At 39.5% G+C, this 19,829-nt stretch overlaps 2 protein-coding genes across 2 annotated transcripts; one reads left to right on the top strand and one right to left on the bottom strand.

Moving 5' to 3' along the window:
* The first annotated feature begins 534 nt into the window (after window positions 1-534).
* LOC121960592 (E3 ubiquitin-protein ligase MARCHF6-like) lies at window positions 535-17,336 on the top strand. The gene is given in 26 exon segments (XM_042510375.1): window positions 535-912; window positions 2,161-2,260; window positions 4,805-4,878; window positions 5,106-5,249; window positions 5,636-5,708; window positions 5,845-6,013; window positions 6,378-6,567; window positions 7,596-7,657; window positions 7,777-7,809; window positions 7,895-7,946; window positions 8,775-8,833; window positions 8,931-9,011; window positions 9,470-9,538; window positions 9,869-9,943; window positions 12,073-12,207; window positions 12,335-12,555; window positions 12,839-12,976; window positions 13,064-13,286; window positions 14,221-14,290; window positions 14,537-14,700; window positions 14,702-14,719; window positions 15,055-15,189; window positions 15,332-15,421; window positions 16,034-16,166; window positions 16,562-16,697; window positions 16,780-17,336. Coding segments are annotated over 26 exon segments (2,754 nt in total). The 5' UTR covers window positions 535-893; the 3' UTR covers window positions 16,871-17,336.
* Window positions 17,337-17,403: 67 nt separating this feature from the next.
* LOC121960593 (arylamine N-acetyltransferase, pineal gland isozyme NAT-10-like) lies at window positions 17,404-19,145 on the bottom strand. Its single transcript, XM_042510376.1, has one exon. It carries the CDS (start codon window positions 18,978-18,980, stop codon window positions 18,132-18,134), a length of 849 nt encoding a protein of 282 aa, XP_042366310.1. The 5' UTR covers window positions 18,981-19,145; the 3' UTR covers window positions 17,404-18,131.
* Between the last annotated feature and the right edge of the window lie 684 nt (window positions 19,146-19,829).

The raw sequence follows: 19,829 nt of genomic DNA, 5'->3' as shown, positions 1-19,829 counted from the left end.
CTGCTAGGCTACTATTACTATTCCTAGTAATAGAAGTACTGCTACTTCTTGTACTACCACTATTACAACTCCTCCTACTCTACTACCTCCACTATAACTGGTACTACTACCATTACTGCTACAAGTAGTAGTTGTGTACTAGAACTACTTCTACTATTAATACCACTACTTTGACTACTACTGCCACTGCTGCTTTTACTACTACTACTACTGCCACTGCTATCATGACTGCTCCTTGTAATAGAAGTGCTGTTATCTTTTTTACTACTGCTGCTACTAATACTACTAGTACTTCTCCTTTACTTTTTTTGGATTGACTTCTACTTCTGCATACTAGTTTTGGTTTTGTTTGTTCGAGGAATATCCTCCAGATGTCGCCGTTCAACATGAATCTTGGATTTATATTTGATGCCCAGTTTTTACCACGGATCTATTACATAGGCCTTCACTAACCACGTGACGGTTGTCATGGAAGTTTCCCTGCCGTAAAAGTTGAGCCGCTGTGGTAAAGTAAAACTGTTGTGACAGGAGCTAACAGTGACGTTAGCGCATGCGTTAGTCAGCTCAGCTAGCTATTTGTCTACCTGGTTCAAACTGTCACTTCTTCACGGAGGATGTAACGTTTATGGTTTTACATTAAAAAATACACCGTAAAAATAGAAGTTTTTGTTGAGCGGCGAACACAGACTGGATGCGCGAGGACACAACGAAGCAAGCGGTGGTGTTCAGTCTTTGGGGAAACCATTTTATGACTGTCAATGCATCCGACAAATAAGGATACACTCGTCTCGCTAGCTTAGTTTAGCTAGCTAAACGATATTGTCTGTGTCGTGGATGGGTTCGCTGTACAAGTTACTCCTGGAAGAAACGCTGACCGGTGCTTAGCGAACGACATGGATACTGCCGAGGAAGGTAAATAACCAGCTAAAGGTTGTCGTTGTTTCCCAGCTGGGGTTAACCTGCGTTAGCTTCGCAAGTGTATCACCGCGAACCTGCTGGTGAGCTGGCCTGCTAGTGGTTGACCCTACCTAGCTATTAGCTTAGCTTAAAAGCCTGTTAATGTAGCTTGAGATTAATATAAGAAGATATGAGATGACTGTTAAACGTTGTTCAATATGAGAGCATATTGTGAAACACCAAGGACGTGGGGTTATTGTTGATGTCACCAGTGGTGGAGGAAGTATTTAGTGCAAATATTATAAGTAGGAAATATTCTGTTAAAAAAAGTCCTGCATTGAAAATGTATTTAAGTAACAGCAAACAAGTACAATAAGAGAAATGTACTTAAATTATGAAGTACCCAAATTCAAGGAAATTCCTGTAAAAAAACACGCATGAAAAATTCAGTTATTATATAATGGAAGGAAAAAAATCCAAACTATTTAAACTAAGACATAAATGTTCGTCAAAATAGTTGCCGAAGTACCCAATTCAGAAAACTCAATATAAAACACCCCAAAAACTCAAACTATTAAAAATAAAAAGATGATTACTTATCAGAATGATTGCCAATTAATTTTCTGTCAGTCAGCTAATTGATTAATCAACTAATCATGTCAGCTGTACTTTGATACAACTGCTTGATAGTTGAATTTATAACAAAATATCATACCTTGTACACTCTTATCATGTTGGTTACTGCAAATATTTGAATTTGTAAAGTAACTAGTAACTAAAGCTTTCAGATAAATGCAGTGAAGTAAAAAGTGCAATATTTCTCACTGAGATGTAGAGTAAAAGTATAAAGTGGCATGAAAGGAACAGACTCAAGAAATTTACAAATGCATTCACTTGAGAGTGAATGTACTTAGTAACATGCCACCAATGGTCATCAGTCATCTGAGCTAATGCAATGGCCACACAGATTAGTGAGTGTTACATTACACTGGCAACATTTGCCCTGAAGATTGCATAAAATAAAACAAGTCCAATGATACAAAATTAAACCAATACAATACCTAATGACATTATAAGAAAAATTACAATCACAAAAATAATCAATAAGACATGTTTAAAATAAACTCTGCAGTAAAATTAATAAATGCTTTTTTGAGCTGAAAAGTTTTAAGAAGTGATTTAAACTTTAGAAAGAAAGGACTTGATTTTGTGAAATGCTCTCCTCAATTTTATATGTGTCTGTATGTGTGCCTGTGTGTGCAGCGGATATTTGTCGTGTGTGCCGCTCTGAGGGGACCCCAGACAAACCCTTGTACCACCCGTGTGTCTGCACTGGCAGTATCAAGTTTATCCACCAGGAATGGTAAGTGTGTGAAGCTCTTCAGCTGTCATTATGATGACCCCCCCCCCACCTCCCCAGGAAATGTTCACCCTTTATTGGGTGCACTAAAATAATATTGACATCAACGTGAGTAATTAGGCAAAGATTAGACACTGTGTTAAGATGTTGCATTAGTCACTCCAAAACTTATGCTTTATTAGTGTCCCTGTGTGCAGCTGAGGTAAAGATAGACCGCACAGAACTGATTGTGAAGGTTATTCACAGGGTTGTGTTACATTACAAGTTATTATTTCTAAAAGAACACAGCATAATGACATTCAAGATAGGTTCAAGAGATTCTGTTTATTTGCGATTTTTCTTATGTTTCTGCATACATTAAAAGGAGAAATGTTGTCACCCCAGCCCATAGCAGTTTAACAGAAAAGAAAAAATACATATATGTTAAAACAACTATGTATATCCAGACACTTCATGTTAAAAACAATCCTATTAAAACAAGATCTAAAAACTTAAGAACATGAAATGAAAGTCCAGGAGCTGCATACGTATTGACAAAGACATTCAAGTATGTAAATTTGAAAGTGCAGCCTATTTTAAGTGCTCAGAACAGGTATGTTTGATGCATTGTTTCGTTCAATGTTGACACGGCAGGGGGCACAGTTTATTAATAATTTAAATAAAACTCCCATTTTTTACATGGTTGTTTGTACTCTCCTGCCTCTATGCACATGAGCAACCAGGCAAGACAGTACTAGGTTTCTTTGAAAAATTCCAAAAATTCAGTGTTACCTAAGTTGTTCTTGATCGCATAGTCTAAGAAAAGAAACAAGAATCTGTAGTTATATGCTTATGTTATAATTAGGATAATGATGCGTTATATTTTAGGGTGGTGGCTAAATAATTGGATAATTTGGTGCTTAAATTTTCCCCCATGATTTTTCCTATAGTGCTGGCTTGACAGCAAATGTAATTGAAGAATCGTGAAAGGATGCAGAACAGGTTCATTCTGCGTCACATCCAGGTTGCATTGTGTCCCTGAATACTGCCTCTCAGTGTAGTATTGACATGGTGAAAATAATACCAGCCCCCTGCAGGTATTTTGGAGATTGTGCTGGGTTCTCATCTGTCCTGTGTGTGAGCGCCACAGGTTACAAGAGGGTCAGGTGCATGGAAATCCCCAGGCAGAAGCAAAGGCCAGGCCTGGATTGTTCTGTGGTAATTGTACCTCAGCCTGTATCCATATTAGTTAGCGTCCACAAAGTTCACTTCACAAAGTTTAGAAAAACAGACTATTGTGTAGTTGTGCCTAGTGTACAAAGGCTGTAGCTAAAATGAGCTTCTGTATGTTTATCCTATTTCCTTGTGTTTACTTGAAATAGATAAAAATGAAATACAGACAAACCCCCAGCAACTCTCAGGTAGCAGGCACACTTTATGTACTATAAACTGCTAGTCTAGATTAATATAGATAAATAAATATGTGGTCCAAACAGGGAATTTCAAGTTATTTTACACAGAACTTATTTTACAGATGTGTACCAGAATACGTGTTACAATGTGTTCATTTTTAAGGTGGTGAGCTAGATCTTAGGGTCTGTTTCCAACAGAAAGCCCAAATGTTACAGACTAGGAAAGAATACATTTGTTTTGTCACAGCCGTATAGTTGTAATGACACAGGTCTTTCATGCTGTTGTATGTGTTGGAATCACCTGGTGCCGTGACTCTTACATAATAACCAAGTTGTTAATCCCAGCCTATGTAACAACGAGCTGGGGTTGTGTTGTTAATAGTGACTACAAGCACAAATGAGCTCGGAAATAACTAATATGCCCTTTTTTGTTGTTTGTCAATCAGAGACTTAGTATTTCACCATGACTAAATCATGGTACGTGCTTACAGTCAGTGTCTTTTGGGCATGAGTCTTCATCATGTCACATCTTTGTGCAGTCATAGCAGTGGTAAAAAAAAAAAAAAAAAATGATGATGATCTGACATTAGTTTATGTCAGAACAACACTAAAAAGCTTTGTCTTGGTCTTACAATGTCATCATCTCAGAATTGGTTTAAACAGGGTTCCCATGGTTATGAAATTACTGGAAAACTTATGAAATCAGAAAAATGGTTCTCAGGTCAGGAAATGGTTTGGAGGAAACTGAATGTTTTGAAATCATTTTTGATGTATTTATGTTGTTTTTGCCATTGTTTGAAATCTGTTCATAAAAATCCCAAAACATGTCTAACTTGATGTCAAATACCTTCCTTGTTTCAATAATATGAAAATTTAAGGTTGTGCTGAGTGATTGTTGAAACACACCTACACACTTACACACACCTACCCAAAATCATCTGGGTTTTTTTTTTTGTTTGTTTTTTTTTTTTAACATTTGATGGATTTTAATGCTGAACATTTTAATTCTGTACTCTGCAGTAGGTCTCCAGTGCTACTCATACTGATACCTCTCCCCAGAATGACAAATGCAAAATATTGTAATACAAAAACAAAAAAAATGTTTCAGGTTGATGAATTGTATACTGCTTTTGACAATCTAAATGTTGCTTTACAGTTTGGTCCAGTGGCTGAAGCACAGCAGGAAGGAGTACTGTGAATTATGCAAGCACAGATTTGCTTTCACACCAAGTAAGTGCTTGTGGCATTGATGGATCATCCACTTCAATATATTAAACAGCCTAAGGTTTCCGAAACAAGCCTTACAATGAGGGCCTATGGATCTTTTTTTGTGTCGTTTTTACATGTTTTGTCTACTGGAAATGAATTTAAACATAATTTTGATGATTTTTAGAACATTGTCAAACATAAATGATTGTTAAAATGTTTTAATAACTCTTTCCCTCATTCCACTTAAGTCTACTCCCCAGACATGCCCTCACGTCTGCCCATCCAGGACATCTGTGCCGGCCTGCTGACCAGTGTGGGCACAGCCATCCGCTACTGGTTCCATTACACACTGGTGGCCTTCGCATGGCTCGGGGTGGTTCCACTCACTGCATGTAAGCGTGCTCTTCATTAGTTGATTTATTAATGTAATGAGGGGAAATAAGTTGTATCTGATTTCAGCTGATCAGTTTACTATCTTAGAGAACAGATATCCATTATATCTTATGCTGTGGCTGTGACATAAGCTTCACATATTAGCTGGTGTTCACGGTTTAACACGATCAAGAGAATTACAGCTTCAGTACATTTACATAACCAACATTTTTGTGTGTGGTCCAAGATATCTAAATCCCCCTCAGTTTTCATTATAAAAATTGTTGTCTATATCTAATAATTTTCATATATTATGTAAGTTGTTTTAATACAGCATATTTAAATGTTTTAAATGTATTTAACATGTATAAAATTACTTAATTTAACTGATCTCTCTCTCTCTCAGGTCGCATCTACAAGTGTCTGTTTACCGGCTCTGTGAGCTCACTTTTGACACTGCCGCTGGACATGCTATCTACGTAAGCTATGATACCAGTACTCTCTGAAGCTAAAGCTAGTCTCTTTTACGTGTTTATTCTCTTCAGAACCATGAAGTTTCCTTCATTTCAGGGAGTTTGTAAATTCATATAAGTGTTAATCTTTGTGGGTCTGCAGAGAGAACCTGCTTGCAGATTGTCTACAGGGCTGCTTCGTGGTCACCTGCACACTGTGTGCATTTATCAGCCTGGTGTGGCTCAGAGAACAGATAGTCCACGGTGGCGCTCCTCAATGGTTAGAGCAGCACCAGCCGGCCCCACCGAATGCAGCCGGACAACCCAATGAGGTACTTTGATTAACTGTTTGTGTCAAAGTCATTTCTTTTTGTTATAAAAAATTAAAAGAAAACCATTAAAAGGAAGAATTGTTCAATTATACTGACTTACGTGAATATGCACACATTAGTTCTTTTAGCCTGACATTACACATACTAATTGAAGTATGAAGATATTGATGATGTGCATAGAAAGTTCTTTGTATGCATTGTATTACTGTTTGCATAATTTAGATGCCACATCTTACCATAATCCATACATCTACTCAGCAGTATTCCCCCCTGACATACATACTCCAATCTTGCTCACACACAAAATCACCGTTACTGTCATCTCCCTATGCTAAAGCCACACATCCTTTCCTGTCACCCACAGGCACAAGCTGCAGGCCAGGGAGCAGCTGATGAGCCCCCCGCAGCCCAGCCAGCACCTGCTGATCCGCCAGCCCAGAATGAAGCAGAGCCTGAGCCCCCTGATGTCCCACCAGACCAGGGGGATGACCCAGAGCTTGAAGAAGAGGAGGGAGCAGCAGCAGAAGATGCAGACCCCAACAATGGAGCACAAGGTTTGACTTAGATAGAGAATTAATCACAATCAAAGTTTCCATTTTAAAGGCTTTTCTTTTGTTTGTTTGTTTTCTGGAAGGTGTAGTTGTAATCCTGGTCAGTACTGAGGTCACACAAGTTGTCAGGATGTGACAAGTGTTTTCATCAGTATATAAACTTTTAATTGAAGTCACATATTTGTTTAAACCAATAGTTGATTGTGTTGAATGACACTGTTAATCTGTCCATCACATTTCACATTCTGCATTGTCAGGTTTATCAAGGTATGCTGGAATACCTTATCTAATAAAGTTAAATTACTTAGCATTACAAAAAACTGAGATAGTGGTGCATGGTTGATGCTCAAATAAAACAAAGAAAGTCATGAAAAGAAGTGTTTCCATAGTGTTTAGTTTCCAATAAATCCCACAAACAAGACCATTGTTAAAGGAACTTCTTTTTGCAACAGAAAACTACAGAGTTAATGGAAATGCACTCTTACACACTGAGCAAAACAGCACCACTGGCATTAGAGCACACTATTAATTTGAGAATGATAATACAATGTGTCCATATGCTACCAGAAGCACTCATATTCCACTTATTTGTTTTGTTTTGCTGCAGTTAATGGACTCATTTTGCAGCAAGCTTGGCAAAACAGGCTGATAATGAATAGTGATTCTATTATACATTATTCTAGCCATGGGGTGTCACCGCAGCTAAATGAATGCTGTGGAAAACCCTCACAATAGGTTGTTCTGCAAATAGCTTTTCCTACAGTGGCATTAATAATGTAATCATAACCGCATTCTTAAGCACTATTTTTCTATGTTGTTGCTAAAAGCCAACCTAAAAACTGTTGGCCAGACAACCACAAGTATTGCTATTCTGCCTCAGTATAGTGCATTGTAATGCTGTGATCATAGCTGACAAGCAGGATGATGTATATGGGATTTATTTCAACAATAATATGGCATTATGTTGTTTATATGGATACTTTTGTCAATGTATTCATCTTCATAGTAACTTAAGTTTGTGTTGTCTGTAGATGACATGAATTGGAATGCTTTGGAGTGGGACAGAGCCGCGGAGGAGCTCACCTGGGAAAGGGTAACTCTCCATGACACCAAACACCCCCATTCCTAATGCACAATTTACCTCACTCTATTGAAACTTGCCCTATTTATGTTACACGTGAAGCATTTCAAATCTCCCCATTTCTCTTTTAGATGCTTGGCCTAGATGGTTCATTGGTATTTTTGGTAAGTTATTCTTTTAAACACTTTTGTATGATGAGTGTGTGTAAATAAAGATTATATTTGAACTCTTGTGTCTTTTGTATTGTAGGAGCATGTTTTTTGGGTAGTGTCTCTCAACACACTCTTCATCCTGGTCTTTGGTGAGTAGCATAAAAAACACGCTTTGTCCAAACTTGCATGCTGTGTACTATGAACCTAATAAGTGTATTAATGTCCAACATGCTTTTGTGTAAATACACAGTATTATCTAACATTTTGAATGCACCAAATTGTAATTACCATGTCACTTCCTGAGAGCCTCCTCGACGGTTGGAGGCACATAACCATGGTAACCTGTGCCAACCACAGCTCTACTGGCATATTGAAAATAGTTTAAAAAAAGATTACACATAGCAAAGTGAAATCTTATACTTGCACTTAAATTGAGGTGCTGTTGGCATTACAGAGCTGTCCTGGTAGCTGTCCCTCATGAACATTGTCGTCAATTGCATTGCATTGTGGGATATTAATGCCAGTGGAGTGTCCAGTGTTTGTATATCCAGTTTACATACTTTTGGTTTTATACTTCAGACCTACTATATTATAAGGTACAAAGTAGATTTATTTTTCATTAAGTTGCTGTAGTGTACTATATAACATGTTAGTATGGAATTTTGGATGCTTCCCAGGATTTATCATAAGCATAACGATTTATTGATTTAATTTATTTGATAATTAATAGTACAGAATAACTTTGAACAGCAGTAGTTACATTCTTTAAGGACTAAAACACAATGAAGCCTACAAGGATTAATGTGGTCCTTCACCAAACATAAAAAAAACCCATGAAACTCAAATACAATTACATGATTCTGATCCTTTGTGTCATACCTATACCGTAGAAATATTATTTAATTATAGCAGTGGTGCAAGTTGATTGCATTTGACTTTGCCCAGTTTGAAATGTCTTCTTTGTGTCCCTCATTCAGCTTTTTGTCCCTACCATATCGGGCACTTCTCTGTCGTGGGTCTCGGCTTTGAGGAATATGTAAGAAACTGCTCTGCTCTCATAAACTCAGCATTGCAATGCAATATCACGTCTTTTCAACCGTGATTAATTGATTTAATTTTGTATTTGTCCTCAGGTCCAAGCCTCCCACTTTGAGGGCTTAATCACAACCATTGTGGGCTACATACTGTTGGCCATGACACTCATCCTTTGTCATGTATCCTTTTGTCAAACACCATCAATCCCATTCAGAGCTGCAGTGATAGGGTGATTGACAGATAATAAACTAGCAGCTGTTTTTGATTATCAAATAATGCAAAAAAGCCAACCTCTTGTTGTTTTTATGCTTCTTAAATGTGAGAGAATTTTATGTGTTTCTTTATCATACATGATAATAAACAAAATAACTTTGGATTATTGGATCAGATAAAACATACAATTAAAGACATCACCTTAGGTTCTGGGAAATTACACACCAATATTTTATTTTATTTATTTTTATTGACAAAACAATAATGGAGAAAATAATAGGCAGGTTAATTGATAATATAAATAAAAATAATCATTATTTGCAGCCCTAATCTTCTGTACTGAAATGTAAAACCTAAGGCAAATATAACTGCAAGGATAGACAGTGCATGTGACATTTATTGTGATCCTTAATGGCTGTGTCAGGGACTGGCTGCTCTGGTCAGGTTCCAGCGTTCCCGACGTCTCCTGGGAGTCTGCTACATAGTTGTCAAGGTAACGCCTTTAACTGCATTTTCTGCTTTGTGCAACGCAAGTCTACACCGTCCTTGGTGGAAACATGGACAGTTAGTCCATGTATTCTTGCTGAGATTTACTACCTGAACAGAACAGTGAATCTCACTCAGAAGATGAAGAAAAGCAATTTAATACAGCATGACCCAAAAACAATCAGAACAAAAGTCAGGTTTGAGGTCGTCTTGTCCATTTAAAGTGCCTTGACCTGAATGAGGAAAGAGTGTCACATCCAGCATCTTTTAGAGAGATTTTAAGTATTTAATTTATCTGCGTATGTGTTACTGAGACAGATTTCTGCTGCCATTACAGGTCTCTCTGTTGGTTGTCGTGGAGATTGGTGTTTTTCCACTCATCTGTGGCTGGTGGCTTGACATCTGCTCTTTAGTAAGTCTCTTTTGCTCTTACTTCCTATTCTGACTTTCAGTACATCTTTTTTCTTTGTAAGCCTCAGTTCCTCAAACTTGTCCACATTATTTATTTAACTGGTGTAATAATGAAATTTTAGTTGACATCCTGGTGATAAGAAGGTTAATTGTATTTCTTATCCTTGGCTGATGTAGTGACAGACACAGTGGCATATTTTATAGTGACAAATACTTTTCTGAAATATTATCCATGTTTTCTACCAGCCTCAAAGGGTTTCTCCAGTGTCAGTGACAGCCAGTCGAATTTACATCTCTTGCCTATGAAATTTCAGAGGATGCTAAATGTTTCAACACGATTTACTAAAATAAGTGTTGTTCTCTACCCCGTAGAGGCGTCTGTCAAGTAGCCATTGAAGTGCTTTTTAACAGGGCTGAGACAGAGACTGAAGCAGATGCTGTTGATCACACAGTTCATACATTTATTTACACAGAAAAATAGAAAACAAAGTGGCTTCGCCAACTGGAGAGAGTCACATATGCCTCAATGTTGTGGCTCTCACTCTCCTCCTCTGCAAGTCTTTGTGTCAGCAAGTTTTTTACGCTTATTTTGTTTTTCCATACACAAGTGCTGGTGTGGCTTGACTCGGTTTGAATCAGTGCATCAGCCCAGCATGGAAGGTGTTTGCATCTACAACAGGGCTACCCACTGAAAGGTTATTCCTTATCTAATAATACACTAGTCTCAAGTTGACGTTTAAAAGCAGCAGGCAGACCCATGGATAAATGTCCCCCGTTAATTTGCTATAAGTGCTTTTCATCACATAGCACAGTAAATAATAATAAATGTACCTGTTGGAGGTTAGCTGTTTGCAGAGGTGTAGTAAGAGCCTGTTGTCTGTAACTCTTCATCTAACATTTTACTGTGGCTGTTTCTCCTTGTACTCTTCCTCCCTGCGGTATTAGTACACTTGTTTTGTATTGAAGAAGAGACACTAAGTAACGCTAAAAGTAGGTTATTTTGTTATATAAAAGCATTTAAATAACACATGGTAAACTCTGTTTTTAAAGGCACTGTATAAGTTATTATTATGATCATAATGATGATTGTTTTACTGTGACGCAAAAAGATATGGGAAAGTAGAATTTCATCATATATGAAGCAGATTTCTAGTACAAACGACAACACAGGAGAGAAACTAAACTTCAATCCTGAGTACTGAGAGAGAACTGAAAACACACTTTTAAAAATGGCTTTCTCTGTAGTGTCATGCCCAGACATTAGTTGAGCGTCACAACAAACACTCGTTCGAGCGAGAGAAGGGGTTCGTCAGGGGTTGCCCTCAGTCAACATCACCACTACCTGCTTGGAGGCAGTCGTGTGCCCTTCTGGCCTGACCCCGGTGGTGGTTCATTCTCGGGCACAGCTCAGCGTGTTTAAAACTGACAATGGAAACACAAATCAGCATGAAATGGAAAAGCCCTAGGCGTGGCACAGTCCCAAGTCCCCCTCAACCTCCAGTGGCCACCTCAGCTTTCCCACCTACTGTGTGCTACACTTTGTAAGCCAGTAGGTCTGTTTTCACAAGCCCGTCCTGAGTCGGTTAACCTGCCTCAGAGCAGTTGGAGCTGCTTACACAGCAGAAGGGAAGCATGTCCCACCTACTCTGCAGCTGGTCACCTGTGAAAAGGATCTCATATGCCTGAAAGTGGATTTGTGGAATAATCAATGTTAATTATTTTTCCCACAAATTAAAAATGAACATTTTATGACAGTGCTGTTTTAGAAGTTTTGATATATATTAACATATAGGGTATCTTAACTGTCCATCTCATTTTAATGTAAATAGAAAAAAAATAGCACTAACATAAGTGAACAGCGCCAGTGTGGAAAATGGGACTTTACTTTGTGCAGCCGTGGAGGAATCCTTCATCCTGCTTGTGCTCTCAGATACGCACTGAGCTTTGTTTAATTTTGATTTGTGAAGCATATGGCATGTGCAAATGTTATTCATAGCACATTTTATCTTCCAGCCAACTGTGCATTTATTTAGCAAAGACAATTAGGATGCATCATCTCAGAGCCAACACTGAATTTGCATCAGTCTAAATGCTGTCCTTATTTAACATTTTTCTTTCCTCCTCCTGTAGGAGATGTTTGATGCCTCCCTAAAAGACAGAGAGTTGAGTTTTAAATCAGCCCCTGGCACCACCATGTTCCTGCACTGGCTTGTGGGAATGGTTTATGTCTTCTACTTTGCTTCTTTCATCCTCCTTCTGAGAGAGGTAAGATCCTGACAACAGTAACTTTTGCTTTTTTTATGTAGCTGCTTTCCAAAATTAGTTTACTGCAGGATTATTTTTGCTTCTGATAAAAAATCGAACGCTAACTTTTATTGTTGTTTGCCATCAGGTGCTGAGGCCGGGAGTGCTGTGGTTTCTGAGAAACCTCAATGACCCAGATTTTAACCCGGTGCAGGAGATGATTCACCTGCCCATCTACAGACACCTGCGGCGGTTCATCCTGTCTGTGGTCGTGTTCGGCTCCATCGTGTTGCTCATGCTGTGGCTGCCCATCAGGTTGATCAAATTACTGCTGCCCACCTTCCTCCCATACAACGTCATGCTCTACAGGTAACCAGCAGGCGCGTAACAAAATTATCGGTCTTCAGCGATAAGCTGCGTTAAAACTGCTGCTTTGTCTCTCTGAAATGGTGTGTGAAACCACTTCCTCCTCAGGCCAGATAGCCACAGCATCTTAATGCTGCACATCTTGAACAAAAGAGGAAATATTGACCGTAGAACAAACATGATAAAAAACAAGTGTTGCAGAGGTCTTGAGCACAACGATTGTTAACCATGTGGTTCACACCCTAGCACACGCTTTTTCTGACCCTGTCCACCTCTTTCCCCTCAGTGATGCCCCAGTCAGCGAGCTGTCTCTGGAACTATTATTACTTCAGGTTGTGCTGCCAGCTCTACTGGAGCAGGGACATACTCGCCAGTGGCTCAAAGGCCTGGTCAGGGCCTGGACAGTCAGTGCTGGATATTTACTGTAAGTTTCAATGCACTTTTACATATTCCATTCCCTTTTTTTTTTCATACATTTTCTTACCAAGTTGACACATCCTTACCTCCTCAGAGACCTCCACTCATACCTGCTCGGAGAGCAGGAGGATAATGATGCCAACCAGCCAGTGAACAATAACAACAACAACAACCCTCCTCCTGGTCACCATAACAACAACAACAATCCTGCCCCAGCTGTTGGTGAGGGGCTTCATGCAGCCCATCAGGCCATTCTACAGCAAGGGGGACCAGTTGGATTCCAGCCTTACCACAGACCCCTTCGCTTCCCATTCAGGGTGAGAAAGTTCCACAGTTTTAATATGTATCACTGCTGTTTCCTCAGCAGTGGTATATGTTGTATTACAGTTGTTCCTTTTTTAGTATAGCTTCTGCCCTTGTTTTATTGGCTCTGAGGTGTGTGAGCGAAAGGATTTTGGATGGACGGCAGAGCAGATTTTTTAAAAAGTTTGAGCATCACCTTTATGTTGCTCTCCATCCTGCTTTAATTAAGCTTTGGTACCGCTCACACAATGAATTCTAGGTATGCCCGACCTGGGTATGCATCTGTATATTGCTCCCATTCACTATTTTGTCACTCAAAAATTGTCTGCTGCAAGCTCGACAATAGAGTTTGCAAAGCACTTTCAGAAGGAAACCGAACGAGCGTTGAACAAGTTGAGTGGAGCAGAGTGCAATCTGGGTTAAACGTGGCGTGATATTGAGCGAAGCAGCCTTTACCAAATCCATGAGCAAGGAGCCAAAATTCTCACTTCTTCACTCCGCTTACATGCTCTGATTCACCCAGTTATATGAATTTTTGGTTACAGTTTACAAATGCAGTGATTCTAGTTAACATACACTGAGTATATAATAGAAGCTGCAGGATTTTTTTTTATTCCCTCAAAGTCTCTTAAAAAAAAAGACATGCCACATAGTATTGGTGATTTTCTGCTAAAATTTATAAATGTGCACACATTGAGGTCATGCAATTCTGCTCCCATTTTTTACACTCCTCCTCCTCCTCCTCCTCCTCCTCCTCTTCTTCCTCTTTCTTGATGTTAAAAGGCTTGATGTTGTAACTGTCCTGCGTATTGAAATTGCAGTTTATCAAATACAGCATAGACACAATTGTACCATGTTACAAAGAATGGAGAATCATAACCTGATAGACTCAAGCTTGACTACTTTGTTACATCTGCTTTAAGTCTAAAACTGTCCTCTTTTCTCCAGATTGTGTTGCTGATTGCATTCATGTGTATCACTCTGCTGGTGGCCAGTCTGGTGTGCCTAACCCTCCCAGGTAAGATTTGGTGGCATAATAGACAACCAGAAATCTATTTTCTGCTTTGCAGACCCACACCCAAACCATAATTACAGGGTAAAAACTATATATATATACTATGCATGTCTCTGCTGTTTAAGTGGTTCTTTTTTAGGTTGTAGCTAAAAATTGTAATTCACTTCCTCGTCAACCAAACCCATGGCTCAGTCTGAGGTTGGAAAGATAAAGAGAGCTTATGTTTGTTTTGTCACATGTGTGTTTCAGTGTTTACTGGGCGCTGGCTGATGTCCTTCTGGACAGGAAACTCCAAAATCCACGAGCTGTACACAGCCGCATGCGGCCTGTATGTGTGCTGGCTGTCTATCCGCGGAGTAACTGTGCTGCTGGCCTGGATGCCCCAGGGACGCACAGTCATTGTACGCAAAGTTCCAGGAATGGACGCTCATGGTATGTATCTGTAAGCAGTCTCCATTGTTGACAAACACCAAAACTGGGCAGCAGAGTGGTACTGTAATTAGTGTTTCTTTTTCCAGCTTATGGATTGTGTAGAGGTGGAACTAAATGCAGTGTTTTTGTTAAATGGTTGGTTGCTTATTACAAGATCATTAGCCAATATCCAATACATTAACTTTGCTTGTGCTGCAGCAGTTTTGTCCCATTAAGCAATAAATGTAGTACTATGGAAGGGAAATAATACTTAAGACTACCATACTCTTTGCCTTAATCTTTTGAAGTGTTGACATTTTATGAGTTCGCCGTATGTCCTGGCATCCTTTGCGCAGATTCTGAAGACCCTGGTTGTAGCTCTGCTGGTCGCTGGAGTCATCCCGCTTCTACTGGGCCTGTTGTTTGAACTGGTCATTGTGGCTCCACTCAGGGTTCCCCTGGACCAAACACCCCTCTTCTACCCTTGGCAGGTATGATTGTTGGTCTGTCTTTCTACAGTGACTTCCTTTTGGTGGTCCATTGTTGTTGCCCATTTGTGTTTCCTAAACTTGTGTCACAAAATACCCAGTTCTTTTATCCGTGTTCATCCATTCATCTTTCTGATATTTGCAGGACTGGGCTCTCGGAGTGCTCCATGCCAAAATCATTGCTGCCATCACTCTCATGGGCCCTCAGTGGTGGCTGAAGACTGTTATTGAGCAGGTGGGTTTCAGATGGATGGATATAATTTTATTTATTTATTTAATTTTTTATTTTGTCCTTTAATTTTAGCTTCTGCCCTGATTCTGCTTATTATCATTACTATTATTGTTTTAATTATCAATGTTCTGTGTCCACTGCCTTTTTTGTTACCGTGTTTATCTAATATGTGTCTGCCTCGAATCTCCTACTTAATTCTGCCTTCACTCGTCTGCCCTTTGTCGGCATTATTGACTATTGGGATTTACAGCCCCAGCTTTGCCTTGTAAACTGTGTTTTTTTATAATAAACATATATAATACAAATGAATTAATAGTCAATTTTATATTCATGTAACTGTTTATTATTATCATGCTCTCAAATAATTATTCACTATTTTAAATAAGAAATATCTTATGGTCTCTCAATGGGATAAGATACAGTTACATGAATATAATATTGACTGTTAATTCCTTTTTATTATATAGTTTTATTATAGTGGATCCCTAGCACATCCATAGGTGCTGTTTTGTTGCTTACTTTGCACTATTTACTGCCTAAAGAGAGTGGCAGAGGAAGAGATCAATTACATTGTAATTAGTTGCACAGTATAATAACGGCCAACTTTCTCCTCAGGTTTATGCAAACGGAATTCGCAACATTGATCTCCAGTTCATCATCCGTAAACTGGCAGCTCCGGTCATCTCTGTGTTGCTGCTGTCCTTGTGCGTGCCATATGTGATCGCTGCCGGGGTTGTTCCTGCTGTAGGTGAGTGTCCGAGCACTTAGGAATTTTTTAGAAAGTTTTTGACTTTTGCAATTTTCTCTCTTGGTTTGTGTTTTTCTAGTTCATGGTTTGTTTTTGTTTTCTCAAAACTGTAAAAGACAAATATCAGTGAATACCCTCCTTTGTGCTAAGTAATGCACACTATCAGTGTTAAAAGCAGAGGAATAAAGCACTGGCATTGTTGTCTCAAATCAACTTTTAAAACTGACAGTTTCCTTTAACTCAAACCTGTGAATGTGCCTTGACTTATGTAGTTACATCAAATTACAGAGGTTTCTTCAAAATAAATTTCTTATCTCCAGATGACTGTTGTAGTGATTAGTGTTTGCTAATGGGATGTTAACTGAAACAATAACCAAAGTGCATTACTTTTGCAGGAGTTACTCCAGAGATGGAGATCCTAATGCAGCGGAGAATCTACCCCTTCCTCTTGATGGTGGTCTCGCTTATCGGCATCCTGTCCTTCCAGATCCGACAGTTCAAACGTCTTTATGAACACATCAAGAACGACAAGTGAGGACCTTTCAATGTAGAAACCAAAATGTACTTTACAATTAAGAAGTTGAAATAATCATGATAATCTCTCTTTTTACAGGTACCTGGTTGGGCAGAGGCTTGTCAACTACGAACGGAAAGCTGGGAGAGCAAGCTCAGTCTCGCCGCCCCCCAACCCTGTTGCAGAGTAGATTTTTGTGTCACACGTTGCCACAGTTTTGCACCTGTTACCCTGCGTACATCCTGTCTCCCCTCCTTACCCCACCCTTTTTGATTTTTAACTCAGCCTTCAGACCGTAATCCTTTTAAATCTCCCCTGGATCTTGGTGGATTTCATGGATGTTCCTTTTCTTGAGTTCCCCTTTTAATGCCCATCGAAGGAGGGATGGGTAAATGTATTATAATGGGGCAGCTGAGTCATTCCCCTCAAACAAAAGGAGTAGGCAGGAGGGTGAGGGTTAAAGGTTTGATTTGAAGCTCAACATCTGTGTTGTCGTTCATGCCTTGCTTTGTAAAGTGCTGCCTGATAATTGTACATGTGTAAATACTTTGAACGCAGACTTTGTCTTAAAAAAAAAAAGACATATGGATTAATGCAATGACCATTGTACATCTTAAAAGTGTATGTATAATTTATTAAATCAAACTGACAATTTATCTTTTTTTCTTGCATATGTTTTCGAGACAAGTGCTGTATATTTGGCTGTTTAACAGGTTGATTTGAGAGTTGCAGTTATTATGTGTCTTGGCCAGAGGCATTATGTTTATGTGTCTGTACCGTCCCATACTCATGAACACGATATCTCAAGAACATCTTAAGTGAATTTTTCAAATTTAGTGCAAATGTCCACCGGACTCAATGACGAACTGTTTAGACTTTTGTGGTTATAGGTCAAAAGTCCCCATGACCTTGTCTGTCTCATTCACGTTAACAAGATACCTTGAGAACGCCTTGAGGCAATTTCATTAAATTTGGCACAAACATCTCCTTGGGCTTAACAATGAAGCCCAAGTGGATGAAGTGGTGATTTGGTGGCCAAAGGTCAAGGTGACCTTGCATCTGTCACATTCTCGTGAACGTGACATTTCAAGAACACCTTCGAATAAATCAATCAAATGTATTTATATAGCACCTTTCAAACAAATGTTTTAGTTCTACTCTGTGAAACAGCTAAAAAAGAGCATTCAGACAATCTGAGGGGCCTTATTGGTTCATAAACTACAAGCATCTCTGAGATATAGTCTTGAGAGATATGGTCATCTCAATGAGGAGATACATTTTTAACATTTTGCCTTTTGAGGATATGCAAAAGGAATACACACACTGTCTAACTTGCAATATCACTTTTATTAGTGATGTTTCAGTACTAGACCCACATCAGGCAAATCAGATAGATGTCCTAAGTGTTCTTTTCTTCAAGCCTATTGAGGATATCCCATGTGGAAGTGTGATCAATACATGATTGGCGGTGGTGTGATTTTCTCATCCTTCGGTATGAGTGGAGAATTCAATACAACTCCAAATTCCTCTGCTAGCACACCAGGTATCTCCTCATCCTTAAGATCCCTGGTTGTGGTTTCCACCACTCCCTGTGTGCCCTCTGTTGGAAATGTAGTAGTGGTCAGTTTGTGGCCAGTGTAGCTGACCCTCCCACCTGGTTTTAAGATGGTGCAGAGAGACTTGCAGAAGAAGAGGGAGCAGGGGGAGCGCTGGTGATACTCGCACCTCTCAGCAAAGTCTCCCAGACACCGAGGTTCAAGGGTGAACTTGTAGAGCTCTACCCAGTCTCCATCTGCCCCTCTGTTCTCCTCCTGCTGCCACTCCAGAAAATGCATCCCCACATGCTCTCTAATGCGGTACACTCTGTGGCCCTGCTCCTGGGGGCCACTGGTCTCCAGTGAAAGAGGTGCACTAAAACCTGCAGCACCAAACCCGACGTCGCACAGCCAGCGCTGTCCATCAAGGTTCACCATGAGGGTCAGATGGTCAAAAGGCGGCCCGTAACGACACGTGATTGCATTTTTCACCTGACCTGAGAGCAGAGTCACCTGGAAGCCCAGTTCGGACAGCAGCCAGGAGAAGAGACCGTTATTCTCAAAGCAGAAACCACCTCGGCGCTGGTTTACTATTTTGTCGTATAGAAGAGAAAGATCAAGTTGGACCCGTCCGCCGCTGTGCACCGTGAGGTTCTCAAACGGCACCGACAGCAGGTGACAGGTGTGAAGCGACCGCAGCACCTCCAGGCTGGGCTCAGCTGGGCCCGCGAACCCGATGCGCGACAAATATGTCTCCAAATGCATCTCAATGAAAGTTATTGCCGCTGTTTTTAAAATAGTTCAAAGCACTTTGACAGTTGGCCTCAACCTCCAGGTAATTTACGGTCCACTTGTGTAATAGCCAAGTCTAGAAATAAACGGAGGTAATATAGTCCAAAGTGCAAACGGGTCCTGTGATGGCTTCCTGGTGTCGAGGTAACTTCCTTTTATGTAGTCCCGAGCATGGATCTATTATAAGGGCAGGCTTAAAGTTAGTTACACCCCCTAAATAAACTTCCGCTTTATAAATTAATAACTAAATAGGCTTATGAGTTTTATACGACACCTTAGTCCAACCTGTCCCACGTTTTTAAAGTATTAAAAAGCCGTTGAAAAAAAAAAAAAATCCAACCCATGAATTCGTGACTTTCCAGACCACAGATGTTCCAGACCTTTTTTTGTCAAAACTTTATTGCTAAATCCACTTTTATGGAGTTTATGAAATATGCAAAGTCATTAATATTTTCTTTATAAAAACGGCATTTTATTTATAAAGCCCTTTCACATTGTCAATGTCCCGTATTCACATTTATACGGGCTAAAAGTACATTAAATACATGACAGAAACCGCAAAAAAGCGGCCGAAAATAAAAATCCATAGAAATGAAAAGCCTATCTGACAGCAATGTCTGTCAAGACCGATGAAACCGCAGCAAAAACTGTAAAATTACCCATAAAAAGAGGAAAAAAAAACAAATACACAAACAAAAAAATCTGCCAAGAATAAAGAATAAATAACAACAACAGCAATAAAAAAACATTTGAGAACTTCCCATCAAAATCATAACATTTGCAAACACTAATTTGTCACTATTCTGGTCAGATTTTAGGTGT

This window comes from Plectropomus leopardus, chromosome 21 (genome assembly GCF_008729295.1).
Source record: "Plectropomus leopardus isolate mb chromosome 21, YSFRI_Pleo_2.0, whole genome shotgun sequence".
Classification (NCBI taxonomy): Eukaryota; Metazoa; Chordata; class Actinopteri; order Perciformes; family Serranidae; genus Plectropomus; species Plectropomus leopardus.
This window is presented reverse-complemented; position numbering and strand designations above follow the sequence as displayed.

What these genes read in the sequence shown, in the direction of transcription:
- LOC121960593 (XM_042510376.1), bottom strand. Translation starts at nt 18,980, where the DNA reads ATGCATTTGGAGACATATTTGTCGCGCATCGGGTTCGCGGGCCCAGCT.